This window comes from Sceloporus occidentalis, unplaced genomic scaffold (genome assembly GCF_023333645.1).
Source record: "Sceloporus occidentalis isolate IW3139 unplaced genomic scaffold, rSceOcc1.0.p SCAF_41, whole genome shotgun sequence".
Taxonomy (NCBI): Eukaryota; Metazoa; Chordata; class Lepidosauria; order Squamata; family Phrynosomatidae; genus Sceloporus; species Sceloporus occidentalis.
In genome coordinates this window covers 6,835,047-6,849,440 of record NW_028317021.1, presented here as the reverse complement: position 1 = coordinate 6,849,440, position 14,394 = coordinate 6,835,047, and the positions used below count along the sequence as shown (strand labels likewise).

Below are 14,394 nucleotides of genomic sequence, written 5' to 3'. Positions count from 1 at the left end.
ACTGTGGGCAGTTGCCTTCTCTTCCTTCCTCCATTTCATAATTTGTTTAAAACCTGGATTTCAAGGGCTATCTTGGTTAGCACTAAGGTATACCACAGTTAAAGTCAATTGTGGAAGGAGCAAGCTTTTACAAGATAGAGGTCAGGGACACTTTGCCTCTATTGGAATGGAAGCAATGCTTCTATAATTCTGTGATGCAACAGGTTAAGTTACTATGGCCTGTTACAGACAGCCAAAATAAAGCTGCTTCGAGTCACAGTGGAGGTATGGTGTTTCAATGATGCATGCGTCCTAAGAGTCCAGAAGCCGCACCAAAGCCACGCTCCAGCCCTAAAGACTGGAGCGTGGCTTTGGTGTGGCTTCTGGACTCTTAGGACGCATGCATCATTGAAACACCATATCTCTACTGTGACTCGAAGCAGCTTTATTTTGGCTGTCTGTAACAGGCCTATATCTCAGTTTAAACTGCTACAGTAGTCAATGACAATCAAGTTATCCAGCACGTCTTCAGGTGTGCACACAGTATAAACCCTTTCTTAGTTGCGCAGAGATTTTAGGCTTGACTATTGGGTATTGATTTCAAAAAAGCTCTGTGCCCCTCTTACTGTTAACCATGCTATCTTGTTCTTCTAAGACATATTGTATTCTTGCCGTCAGTGTTGTCTGCATCACTGACATGCTGTGGGCCAAGAGCTTGGGGGTATTGCTCCGTTATTAGAGAGGTCAGGATTAATGGGATTTCTTCCAAGCCTTGTCCCCATTTTTAGTTTGGCATGAAAATGATTTGAATGGAGGAATGAGAAGGCTGAGAAATCCATTCATGCATAGAAAGGGTTCGAAGAGGGTGAGCATGGTGAAGCTAATTCAGGCTTTCACATAGTTTATTGGGGGGGGGGAGACTCCTGCACATATGGCTACAGAGATAAACATTGCAAACCTTGGCAAAGTATAAATGGATGCAGTGTCATCTTGCTGTGATGACACGAAGAGCCATGGTGGTCTCCTGCCACAAGTGTTCATACAGCTGTGAATTCCAAGAGGAAAAGGGTCATGGAGCTGTTTTATTAGAGGGAAATGGAGTATAATAAGAAGGTAGTGAAGCAGAGGAAAGATTATTTGTGTTGCAAGAGGAGTATAGCATAAACGCAGAAACAATGCACTTATCAGTAATAATATTAGCTGTGTACTAATCAGGGACAGACCTCAGTCCTTGCAGCGAACAAAGAGGAAGCACTCTATATTGACAGGAACCATTCCTCAGAAGCACTGTCAAAACAAGAGTTAAGGTGGCTTTACCAGAATGCCTTGTGGAGCTTAGAGTGCTCAGCCAGCCCTTCCGTTAAATAAACATTCAGTAGAAATGGCCTACCCTGGTTTGAAATGCCTTCTTTTTCATAGCTAAGGTGTTGTGCTCTGTGTTCAGGGGAAAGAAGTTGGTCAGCTGCTTGCCTTGTGGATAGCTCCTATTGCAGTATTACTCAGGTTATCATTTACTTTCAGTGTGTCCATAAGTTCACAGTCTGTGCATTGAGATGCAGGACTCTGACTTGTTAAAAGAGTGGGAAACACTAACCAACCAACCCAGGCTATCTCCAAAAGCAGACGAGTACCTTCCACTGGTGTGTAAGAAGAGCTGCTTTCTCTCCTGCCTTAAACATTGTCCTGACTGAATCAAAACCAGCTATGGCTATTTGCCTGGAGCTGGCTGGCTGTTTCCTCAGATGCATGCTCCTTAAAATCTCCTTTTGCTGCTAACCAAGGGAGCATCATTCCTTGGAGGTTCCCACTGGTGATTCATCTTGGCAGTCATGCAAGATAGACAGCGAGGAAGTGATGATTCCTTAGCTGGCCTCATTTTCATGCCTTGTTTTGGGTGGCAGCATGACTCCCCACCAATTATTTCATTAGAATCTAATTGATAGGTGCTTATATCTAATGACTAAGCAGCCCTTGCAGAAAGATGCAGGAAGTGATATTTCCATATAGAAACCAAGTTGAGGATGAAAATGACATTATAATTGTGAAAGGGTATGAGGCTGCTTAAGGAAGATGTCTTACAAAATAAATTGCAGTCATGCTTTTTAAAAAAAGAGCAAGTATTTAACATTTTGGGAAATTTTTCAAATAGTCTGACACTAGTACAAAATGCATATGTTAATTGTATTTGGTTATAGTAGTATATTGTCCTTTGACCAAGGTGTTAGAATACTGAGCTGGCTGTTACACATGCACCCTTTATCATTGCAACAGTTGTATAAAGCCGGTTAGGTCAAGAGATGGTTACTGATCCTAGTTCACCAAGCAGGCGGAGGGAGGATTTTAACCTGGGTTCCTTTTGCCGGTCCAAATGCAACCCATCCCGTGCTTCACATGGGCTTTCCATTGCATTGCGTGGCCACAGTACAGTCAGTCACTGGCACTGAGGCTTTGGCCTGGATCCAAACAGCTATACAGCAAGTGCTGTGAATCCAGAGGCAGAAGAGTCTTCCCATGCCATGACAAATCACTTTTGAAATGGAGGGAAATTTCAAAAACAGCTTTTTCACACTGTTCCAGAGTAGATAAGTAAGTATTCCACTCGGTGCACATAAGCCCTTTGGCATGTTGCATAAGTCTTTAGGTCCCCTCCTTTGTTCTTCTCCAAAGAATTCTGTCCCCTGCATTCATGTCATTGTCCTTTTTAGCATGTGCTCCATTTTGCTGCCACCTTGTGCAGTGTAGGTTATCTCAAATGGATGAGCATAGCTCAGTTTCCTTCTCAATTGCTGGGCCTGGGCTCTTGCCAGAGCTCCTGAGGAACTGCTTTGGCACTTGAATAGCATCCATAATGGCTGAAATCTCAGGCAGAGGCTTCCATTTGCTAACTTCCAACTGAATGAAATGCAGACATGTCACCCCCTCCTCCTTCAACAACTGGGAACAGTTGCTATCTCATACACTGTAATGATTGTTATCTCACTCATAACCATTAATACGCTTTGTCTCTGGGAGTGTTTGACCCCAGAACACAAATGACAGGTGAAGAAATGGGGAATGGAGATTCTCAACAGGACTGTTTGTTTCCAAGCTCCTTAGTTCTTTCCAGCAATCTAATGATGACTGTGGATGTGCATTATCATTACTGGGTGGTTGCAATTCTTGCTTCCTAGGCACTGTTCTAAAAATATACCTCTTAGTAAATTGCTGTTCTTTCCAGGTTAGGCTGAGAGCAGACTTAAATTATGCAGCATGCATTTTGTTTTTAAAAATCTGAAAATTGTGTTCTAGAGTAACTTAATATGTGGGGTTTCTGATTTGGCACATAGCACTTTGGAAAAGTCTGGTTAGTCTATAGTACAGAAACAAAATCCAGAAACTGACTCTGTATTGAAGCCCGCTAGACTCAGTAAAGTAAAGGATTTTTACACTCTGGGATTATCAACCAAAATGTGGGCGTGGGTGTGTTTTTAGCCAAGGGACCTTGTGTTTTGCAATGAATTGTGGGAAATGTTGAAGACGCCCTGTCCTAGGGTGACCAGTCATATTGGGACAAACTTTGATCCAACCTTACTGAACTTTTCATCAAGGAAACCCTAAGAAGTGCCTAAGGAATTCCAGAGTCCCCCGGCCCAAACCCAGGTTAGAACTGAAGGTAGAGCATGTTTTGGCAAAGTTAGTTGGCTTCTTTCTGCTTTGTAGGAAACTTATGGGCCTGAACAGACAGACCAAAATAAAGCTGCTTTGAGTCACTTTGGAGGTATGCTGTTTAAATGATACATGCGTCCTAAGAGGCCAGTAGATGCGCCAAAGCTGCACTCCAGTCCTTAGGACTGGTGTGTGGCTTTGGCATGGCTTCCTGCCTCTTAGGACGCATGCATCATTTAAACAGCATACCTCCAAAGTGACCTGAAGCAGCTTTATTTTGGCCTGTCTGTTCAGGCCCATATAGCTGAACAGGGGGATATTACTCTTTAAATAAAGTGCTGAGGCCAGACTAGTTTATTGGATAGTGTGGTCTTTTAGCAGTTGTGTCATGCTGATGCAGAAACCAGTTTTATATCTCTCAACAAGGTGATCTCAGCTTCATGCATCTCTGAATTACAGTCACATAAAACATGAGGTTTTTTTTTAGTGTCCAGACCCTGAACACTTTAGGGGTAGACAGGTCACTATTCCACCTGTTCCACTGGCAGCAAAGTGGAAGTCTGGGGCCTCTCAGTGAGTCGATAACAGGGAATGGGAGTTGAACCCAGGGCTTGAGAAGATCCAGCATTATATGAATGAAAGCAGTCCATCAAATCCCTTGGACCACACAAGGCTAAACATCTAGGGCAGAAGTGGGAAACTTTCTGGACTTCATCTGCCATAATCCCTCACTTGGGCTATGCCGGTTGGGGTTGATGGGCGAACGATATGTGGAGAGCCATAGTTGTGCAGTCATGATCTAGGCAATTGAAATGAATGCCAAGTGGCTGCCAAAATATGTACTTGGCCCACAGTGCATACAAAATATGTGCATACAGAGATTGTTTGGTCATAAAATGTCATATTTAATGCCCTCAGAATCTGTGCAGACCCCCTCCCCTTGTACCGAGTTTTGCTCATAGCATATAGTTTGGGTAATATTGGGCAGATACTTGGCAAAGTCAGTTGCAGATAAATCTTAAGAAGGGGTGTCAGTTGTCCCCTGGATTCAAGATGTTGCAAAGGATGATTCAAGTTTGTGATGTTGCTTTGTCTAATGTTTTTTTCTTATGGTGCACACCCCATATGCCGGATAACATAGCCTTCCCAACTTTCTTTCCATTTCCCACAAAGTTTCTGCATCATCTCACTACTCCCCCCCCTTTTTTTTTTTAATGGCAAAGTGGGTCAGTGAAACATTTCTTTTTCTCTTGTAGCCTAAAGTGTTTTATCTGCTACAGACAATATACACCACTAATTGGGCTGTGTTTCTGTCACCAGGGAATTTTTTTTGCGTTGGACCACTCATAGCAATGGTAGGAGCTGCTGCTTTGTTCATTTTAGAATGAACAAAAATGCTGCTAATTTAGAGCACTGTTTGAACCAGAGCTTAAAGGTGCTTAACTGTAGTTTTTAATTCAAACGTGAAATGCAATAGAAACTTAGTAATTTTGCAACCACATTTTCCTAGCTGGCAACAGTGTTTTTAGTGTCTTGAAGAATCATGAGATTGGTATTATCCTTGTCTGACGGGGAGTTCTGTGTAGCTTGAAAGCTTGTATACCAATAAACTCTGCTATGCCATATGTATATTTAAAGAGTGATTTACAGGCCATTCTTGTGTGCATGTAATTGTTCACCATTTTGCAGTCTACTAGGTAAATTGCTTTCCTGTAATGCTGGACCTTCATCGGGTTTTGGTGGGCTAGAGAAGCATCAAATGAAAGTCACTTGCTTACTAGTAAGCCTCTTTAGACAGTATTGTGTATTTTTTATATTTCTGTTTTGCTCCTCTGCTTGAAATAGCTCAGAACAATAGTTAAAAATGGTATATTAAAAAAAATGCCTGAATAATGAAAATGTTGTACCTAAAATGTTGTATCTAGCGGCAGCAACTGTCAGCCCCAGTACAAATTCCCCTTGTCTTCCCTGCCTCCCAGTTCTTTAGTTGCATGTACTGTATGTTCAAAACAGAACTCAGTCAGCAACTTAATAAGAAAATAGTTGAAGAAGCAACTTGGAGGGGATTTAAGGGTCAGAAACGACTTGAAGGCACACCACAACAATATTCAGAGTTGTGGTATACCAATTCTACCTAGGTGCCAGGTTTCTAATAACTTATCCAAGTTTAAGTGGCCCAGAAATGTAAAGAGAATGTAGCAGGAACAGCCAAGTGTGTTTCTCATGTGCAATGAGACCCTCTTCTTTGCTTGCTTATGTAGCTAACATAGTGGTTGCTGTCTGTCTAACACTACTAGATTTCTCATCAAAATATTGTTCAAACAGAGAGCTGATGTACATGAAAGTAGTCCCTCTTTGACTCTCAGTTTAGCATATATGTGATATGCTTTTGGTTATCAGAAGAGTACATTCCCTTTATGGGAGCAAAACCCTGGGGAGAGAAAGGGACAATATTACTGTCACCCTTTTTTTTTTTTTTTTAAAAAAAGGCTGTTGTTAAAACTTGTAAGGTGTCACTGAAAACTAATAACACAGAAAGCCTAATGGGTTTGTTTTTTTCACAAAGCAGTTGTGAGCTCTGGACCCGACCAAATCTATACTTGTAGCTCTTCCCTACAAGTGTATGCCAGCTGAGGTTGTGTGGTTAATTATCCTTGAAATCCATTCTGGGTAATCCTATTTGTTGCGTTTGCAATTTTGTCCTTGAAAATGATATAAAAATACCCCCAAATGCCATTAAAATTGTTCAGGGGGGGGGTGAATCCATGGCATTGCATGTCATGTAACCTCATCTACAAAAAGTAGAAAGCAGAAGTATTGTAAATTCAGAAATATTAGATAGCCATTAGAAGAGAGAGAGTGTGTAATATTATCCATACTCCTTGATCTGACCAGATGGTGATTTGACTTTAACAGTGCCTTGGTGCAACACAAATGTATAATAATTGCTGAAGAAAAGTGCTATTGTATGGCTAGGTTGCATGCTGTTACTGGATCATAGGGGGGTGGAGGAATCAATAGTGGCGGGGGGGGGTTCCTCTGTAGTAGTGGTTTTCCACTGTTTAGCCGTGAAGGCACAACTGGTTCACTCAGAAGGTGAATGAAGCTTGCATGCTTTCTCCCGGATGGGAATTAAATAGTGTAATGGAAGGATGAAGGATGCCCTGGTCAGTAGCAGGACATGCATCTTGTTTGCGCAAAGTATGGGACCTGGTACATTTCACCAGGAGAAGTCACAGAGTAGGGTCTTGGTATTTAGCAAAGGGAGTTTGTGGAGGGGCTGTCTGGCAGCATCTGTCATCACTAGTGTGTCACATTTGTGTAAAGAGCTCTTCCAAAAAGGCTCTTAGCCCCGACAGTTTCTTAAAGGGGAGAGACCAGCTAATTAAACAAGGAAAGAACTGCTGACTGTGATTCCTCTGCATACGTCTTCCACATAATTTTCTTTCTTTGAAGTGGCACTGCTTGTTCTCAGGAGAAAGAAAGGATGTTATATGATTTTGCATGGTGGGAGGGGGGAGGTAAAAATATACCAAAATGTAGGGCAAAAAAGTGCAGCTTTAAATTTCATAACTGAAATTGTAGAGCAGAGACAGAAAATTCTGTCACCCGAGCTAGGCCAGGCCCAAGAACGCAATTTGTTCTGTCTCTCTTGAATTATGAATTTAGAATACCAGATTTGTCTTCCATCTGAAACCTATTGTTTTATGCAGATCTATCTCCTTAGCATCATGGTACGTACAGCTTAAGTGAGGTAAGAGTGCACCTTGCCAGGAAAGGCTCTGCGTAAAAGCAGCCTGGTTGCGTTACTTCATCAGTGTGAATGTCTCCTTTTTTCCTTTAGATCTTAACATTTGAAACCAAGAATCCAACCGAACTGTCGGAGCGCCTGCGTTCTGTGTGTGGAAATCAGAGCAATGCCTATGCCCGCCTGCTGGAATACCGCTTGAATGCTCTGCGCGGACTTTGGAACGCCCAGCGCCAGCTTGCCTTGGAGGAACAGCATGAACGGGAGAGCTCTGGGGATGAGGAAGCATTGGCCTTGCTCAAGCGGCAAGGCCTGCTGCAGCAACCTGAGCAGGCACCGTTCACTTCTCGGATGGGCCTGCTCTTGGTCTTTCCCCTCATTGAGTCCCAAAGTAGAACAGATCCTTCCTTATGTAACATAACCGCCGAGGTGCTCTTGACTTGCCTTCGTGACTGCCAGCCCTTGAGCTTGACCAAGGAGCCGGTGGACTGTCTTAATGGCATTGAATCCTTGCTCTGCTCCTGGTTGGAGGAAACATCCACCTCAGGCCAACAGATTCCACACAAGCAAAAAGAAAATGCTGCTGCTGCCCTTGTTGCCTTGGCTTGTGCAAGGTAGGAGAAACGGGGAGGAATGAGAATCTTTTTCATCATTTAACTGTTGTGAACCTGTATTTAACACAGCAGAAAAAACTCAGGTTTGTGTACAGGGACAGCTATTTGGCTTTGTTGTCCTAGAGCCTCCTTTTTCCCCTCTCTCAACCTGCCAATGCTTTAACCTCAGCAGGAGTGGAGGGATGGGGCTGTGCTGGCATGGATGGAGGCAGTCATGGGCAGCTTTTAAATTCCAGACCTTTGTTTAAAAAATGCAGATCAGTGTCTGCGGGAGAGCACATCAATGTTTTTCCATTCTCTGAAGTGATTGTTCTATGGGAAACCAAGCCCCACTGAGTAATGCTCTACTAGTGCTTTTGGCAGAGCAGCCCAGATCGCAGTCATTTGGACAAGGACATTAGATTGCCCATTGATAAATATATAGGATATTTGTCTTTATTGTCATCTTGGGTTCACTGACCAGGGTATGGCATGTGGGCAGGGTGTCCCCAGTACGGTTTTAATTTCCAAACAGTTGCAACATCAGCTTGCATACCTGAAAAAGGAAACATGATAATTAGATATGACTAATAGAACAGCCAGGTGAAATGTTCATTTTAAAATTAAATATTACTACAGAGTTATTTTAAAGGTTGCAATTGGATTTTCCAACCTTTATAACCAGAGAAATGGCAACATGTGCATTCTCATATATGACACAAAAGGTTTATATACATAAAATGACAAACTTAATTCCTGCTTTTGTTTGGGTGTCATATTTGAATCTGTGCATTTTCCAAGAAGGTGCTACATCTGAATCTGACTAGAATGGATTGCTGCAGTCCTGCAAAAGTGGATCTTCTTTTACAGTGTATAGGTGTTTCTTTAACGGCTAGCATCCCAGATTATTTTATTCCTCTCAGTACTTGTCTAACAAAAGACAATGTACTCCCCTAGGCCATATGGAAACTAGTTGTTCTGGATCTGTGTTGATTTGGTGTATTTGTCTTTCCCCCTCCTATCTTGATTATGTTTGTTTATGTGATGGATCATAACAGTAAAGCAATAGCATACTCTGAAATGCAGTAGCTGCAGAACCCATACCAATTTCTGGATGTCTCATGTATTACTACTTGCAAGTCATGTTTCTTTTCTTTAATGCCACCTCAAGATGTCAGGCAAAGCAGCTTCTTATATAAGTTTTCTGTGGCTTCATGCCCTTGAATTGATTATGGCATCAGTTTTTCTTCTGCTAGTGGAAGAAGCCCTCTGAGACGGTGCTGCACTTCCTTTCACCTCTTCCACATGAACATTCTGTGATGGTTTATGAAGTGAGAATGCTGAACTTACCTTTTCAGTCTGACTACCCTTGGTGGTGTTATACTGTAAGGTAGAGCTTACCAGCATTGATTCTGACTATCCATATCTTTGTAACTACACTCTCACAACTCTTACCTGTTAGTTTCATATTAGCTGTATGCTGTTTCTCAGTATGTTTTGTATAGTCTGCACCATGTTGCTGTGCATCATATGCAAACCTGATTGGTGCCAGTGATCTCCCAGGCTGTAGGGTCTCTGCTGCCAGCCAGGTTGGGTGCCAGTGTAATTGCGGTGGCTGCGTATTGTTGACGACCATCAGTCCAGAGGATGCTTCCATGCCACAACATTTGTTGGTTAGAGCAAGTGTCACTGGATTGTGAAGAAGCAAACAGATGCAGATGTGGGGGGGAGGGGTCCCTCTGTGTCCTTTGGGAATTATAGTCATCTGCCCCAAATAATAGAACCTGAAATCTGTTGAATGCCTCCATACCCTGTTTCAGGAAACTGCTACGATTGGAACTTTGGATGCTCAAGGGTCATGCAGTAGGATCTCTAGCACATAATGTAATATCAGCCCAGTCATATTAGGCTGAATTCTATAAAGTGAACAGACGGAATGCAGAAAATGTGTATGTTAATGAGGCTATGCTTTTCTTTTTCTTTTGAGCAAAGTAGTTTTTGGCAAAGCTGTCTTGAAACTTTTAACTAGATAATGCTTTGCTTCACCACTGACTTTTTAGAAACACCTCTTGCTCTCACTTGGAGTCTTGCAGAGTTTTCAGGGAATGACTGCTTTCCTTGCTTTTCCACAGGGGATCACTGAAAACATTTGTTCACACAGTACATCTTCTACAGAAGCAAACTGATTTGGGATCCCTGCCTGTGGCTGATGTGTTATACAGGTAGGAAGCGAGACTTCCAAGATATTCATATGGATCTGGTGGGAGATTCTCGGTGTTGTAGTCCAGTACATCTGGAGGGCATCAGGTTGGGAAAGGCTGCTAAAAATAAATTCAGATAACAAATGCAGAACAGTCATTGAGACTGTTGAATGATTTAGCACAGCCTGAGAAATGGAGGGTAAACAGTTGAAAAAGTCAAGTTCAGCCATTTCTTCAAAGCCAGTTACATACCTGTAATAAATTATTTTAATGTGAGTTGTCAGGAATTTGGAAATGCTGTTTCTGAGACTGCAGCTCCCAGAATCTTCCAGACATGACCAGTGGCCATGTTGGCTGGGGGAACCTGGGAGCCGTAGTCTAAAACTGTAAAGTTGCCAAGTTCTGAAGCGATGTCCCGCAGTATAGCCCACAGAAAAATGTTTTTTGGTATATACACCTCATTTTATATTTGCTCCGAAGGTTGCTGCTTTTGGAAGGTGGACCTGGATCTCCCTCTTGTTTGCTTGGGGGCAAGCACATGGTATCCTGGGGTTTTGAGGACATGTTGCCAGCACCTGATGCCAATCCTGGCTCCAGCTCAGAAAATAAAGGTGGGAGTCACATGATTTTAAACATCAAGAGATTTTTTTCCCCGTTGAAATTGCTTTACATGTCGGATGTTGCAAGATAAAAACCATGTCCAAGTCACAGTGGATGTTCCTCAGAGACAGCCAAAAGGCTTCATTGCAATGAAGAATGCAATTCTTTGAGGACAAAGGAGTTTCAACACAGCAGCAAATGTGCTTGACTTTGTAAAATCCCATATCTGTGCAAAGGAGTAGGTACCTGGTTACAGTAATCTTGTTTTCCAGCCTGCATCTGTAGAAATGTGATTGTGATATATCATATGGACCTTGCAGCAAAATATTTAACTCTTGAATGATTCTGTCTGGGATGTTGGCCAGTCATGCCATCTTCCAGCATACTTACACTCTCCTCCCTCACTTTTTCCATTCTCTGCCACCTACATGATGGGCCAGCATTCTATAGCCAATATGCTCCTAGTTCCCCTTGGGCCATTTTGGATTTACTTGACCACTTTTTTCCACTTACGATTTTTTAATAATATGTTAACCTCAAGGTACCGCTGAGCCTATTCTTGTGGATGTATGAAGCTGTTTTGGCTACATGAGGATCTACACTACAAGAATGAGTTAGCTATTATTATACAGGATGATAGGCATGTATACCGAGTGAGCCTTTGCAATAGAATTGTGCCTGATATCAGAAGAAAGTCAGTGTCTGTATATGTGTTCCTGCATCTTTGCAGTTTAGCCTTAAAACACTGCCAACCTGTCAAAAGGAGGCCAAATAGCTGATGTGCATTTGTTCAGATTGCTTGAATGGCTAAGATCGAGCCACTTGTCTGAAAGGAACTCTCATTAATCACAGCATGTTAAGAGTTGAAAATCATGTAATCCAGTTTCCTGACCACTGTAGTAATTTTTGATGTGCACTTTCTGCACTGGGGGAAACCCACTGGGTGCCCATGGGCAAGCCTCACCCTCTCAACCTCAGAGGAAGGCAAAGGCAAACCCCTTCCGAACAAATCTTGCCAAGAAAACCCATGACAGGGTTGCCTTAGGGCTGTCATAAGTGGGAAATGACTGGAAGGCACCCAACAACAAAAACAGGGCATAGTAGTCCCAACTGTAAAGCTGGACTAGAATAGAAAGCATTTTTTCACCTTTTAAAAAGAAATGTACAGACATTCTGTGGGCATATTGGTCCAACAGCAGTAGGTAACCTGGGTGAAATCTACACACCAAGCAGGTGGCTGCTGTCCAAGGTAGAGAAAGGGCTTCTGTGTTGTCTCAAGAGGCTGCCCGGGAGAGGTGTACTTTCTCTTCAAATACCATGACTCTGGAAAAGATCTCCTTCTAACTGCTTGCTTCCTCTTCCAGATGCAGACTTAGGACGCTGCCTTGCAGCAGATGGACTTTATCTTTATACAACAAACTCAGTTGGCAGAGGAATAAGCAAATTAGGATCTGGGCTACACGGTACCTTACGGTAAACCACAGCATCATTAAATACCCCAATAATTTATATTGTCTGTTAACATAATTGGCTTTTAAAATGTAAGGCAGCAAATGATTTTGAAAGATAATTATAGTTTCTGTGAGCAGAGTACTGAGATGAGCTTGTGGATTTTTCTGTTTGGATTTTTCTGTCTGCTGTTTCAAACTTTACCTTGAGCTTTTGTGTGATCTTTGGGACTTTTTTTTTTAGATTTTCTTGTCTCTTTTCAGACAAATTCAACAAAGATCTGCATGTCTTCATTCTTTGTCTCTGTGTACTCCTTTCTTTCAGGGTTGGGTGCATTTACCCATAATTACTTATTTATATCAGTTATATCCCAGTTTTTTCCCCAAAACTGGGATGCAAAGGATTTTACAACATGTTTTTTTAATCCCAAAGGATTATATTGCTAAAGCATAATTAAATGAATACTAATATTAAAGCACAAATTAATTAAAGACATGTGTCAGATCAGACATCTCTAGGAGCAGGTATAGATGGCTCACTAACCTTTACTGTGTCAACGAATTCCTGGGCATCTAAATTCAGAGTTGCATTAACCCAAATTGCAAACCTGAGGGAGTGACATCCCTGTTTTTTGATCTGCCTTTCAGCTGACCAGGGGCATCTCTGTCTCATCTGGATTAAGTTTCAAATTGTTTGCCCACATTCGGTCCCCTGCTGACATCGGCCTCTGGTTTAGAACTAAAACAGCTTCTTTAGATTTAGATGGAAAAGAGAAATAAAGGTGTATGCCTTCAGCATACTGGTGATGCTACTTTATTAGTTTATTTTAATAATGACATCCCACCTTTTTGCCTCTAATGGTTTGCCTTGGGGCATCTAACAACCAGTATAAAAATATTAACAATTAAACAGCATGAACAAAAAAATCCATAAATTAAAACAAGGTGCTAAACTAGAGACAGTTTCCAAGAGGCCAGTGACTAATTCCCCATTCAATTCCTATGGGAACTGCATTTTCCCTCCTGCTTCCTGTGCCTGCCTTGAGTGGACCAGCAAGCAGAGTGCAGGCTACACCCATGATGCACATTCATATTGCTTGTCAGTACAGGAGATTTTTGAGGCACCTTGTGTTTTCAGCAGCCTTTTATTTCCTCAGAGACTTTGGTCCAGGGAAGTCCAGAACCCTTGACTGACTCACAAAATAATATTTTTCCTTGTGATATCACAGGATGGCTTAAGTGGTAGGACCAGTAAGTTATTCACCCATTAATGTGTTTACTTGCCCTAGTTGGGACAAATTAATAGACATGTATGCCCTAAAACTTGGCTTGAACCCATACGACGCTCCTGTTCCCCATAGGGCTCTGAAGTGTAGATGGTGACATTTCCCTGTTTTTGTTGTTCAGTTAAGAATGCTTGATGAAATGCTGCTGGAAGTTGTGATAGCATGGCAATCTGTCTCTTTCATGCTAGTTCGTGGGTCATCCTAAATATAGGATAGTTGCATCTGTCTTCTTCATCCTGTCCAAATATTAAACAGGAATGGGTCTGCTTTTGCATGGCTGTGTTTTCCTGCAAGACAGGGATTGGTCATTGGACCAGTTGGCCCTTGTAGTCCTTTCCAACTTGATGATGCTTAAAAGACCAGTGACCACTCTGTGTGATTGGGAAAAGTCAGGATATAAAAGTAATGAATAAAGGTGCAGCAGATTAAAACTTGATTTTCTTGCTTTCCCCTTCAGAGGCTTTGTGTATTGTCGCAATGAAGAGTTGGAATCAGGCTGGGTCGCTTTTGGCAACGGCAAACTCCTTCACAGGCCTGTCTCTTTTGATAACAAACCTCAGTCCCTTTTCCAGGTCATTGACCAGAATACCCTTCAGGTAAAGTGAAAACGGGGGGGGGGGGGGGGGGGAAGTGTGGTTAGTTTTGAGATCTGTCATATAATTTAAACATGAGCTATCATATCATTCATTCATTATATTTACTATGATTCTACTTGACTTTGGAAAGCATGGGGAATTTTTGAAGGTGGTTTTTAACTGCCATTTGCCTTGAAATGTGGAAATAGGACTTAGATTCTGGTAACTGTGCCAAATAATTAAACAAATAAATAAACATTTCCCTGCATATTTTGGAGATGTTTCAGTAGCAGTCTCTCTTTGAAGGATAGGAATCCAA

The 14,394-nt window shown here is 42.1% G+C and overlaps 1 protein-coding gene across 5 annotated transcripts in view; it reads left to right on the top strand.

The window, feature by feature from the left end:
• Window positions 1–14,394, top strand: part of HECTD4 (HECT domain E3 ubiquitin protein ligase 4) — an 80,601-nt gene that overhangs the window by 4,000 nt on the left and 62,207 nt on the right. For all 5 annotated transcript variants that reach the window (XM_089490041.1, XM_089490039.1, XM_089490040.1 and 2 more), the window contains exons 2-6: window positions 7,469–7,986; window positions 10,098–10,187; window positions 10,647–10,777; window positions 12,131–12,239; window positions 13,958–14,096. In XM_089490041.1, the coding sequence (XP_089346167.1) occupies window positions 7,469–7,986; window positions 10,098–10,187; window positions 10,647–10,777; window positions 12,131–12,239; window positions 13,958–14,096 (987 nt within the window). The remainder of the gene's footprint in view (window positions 1–7,468; window positions 7,987–10,097; window positions 10,188–10,646; window positions 10,778–12,130; window positions 12,240–13,957; window positions 14,097–14,394) is intronic.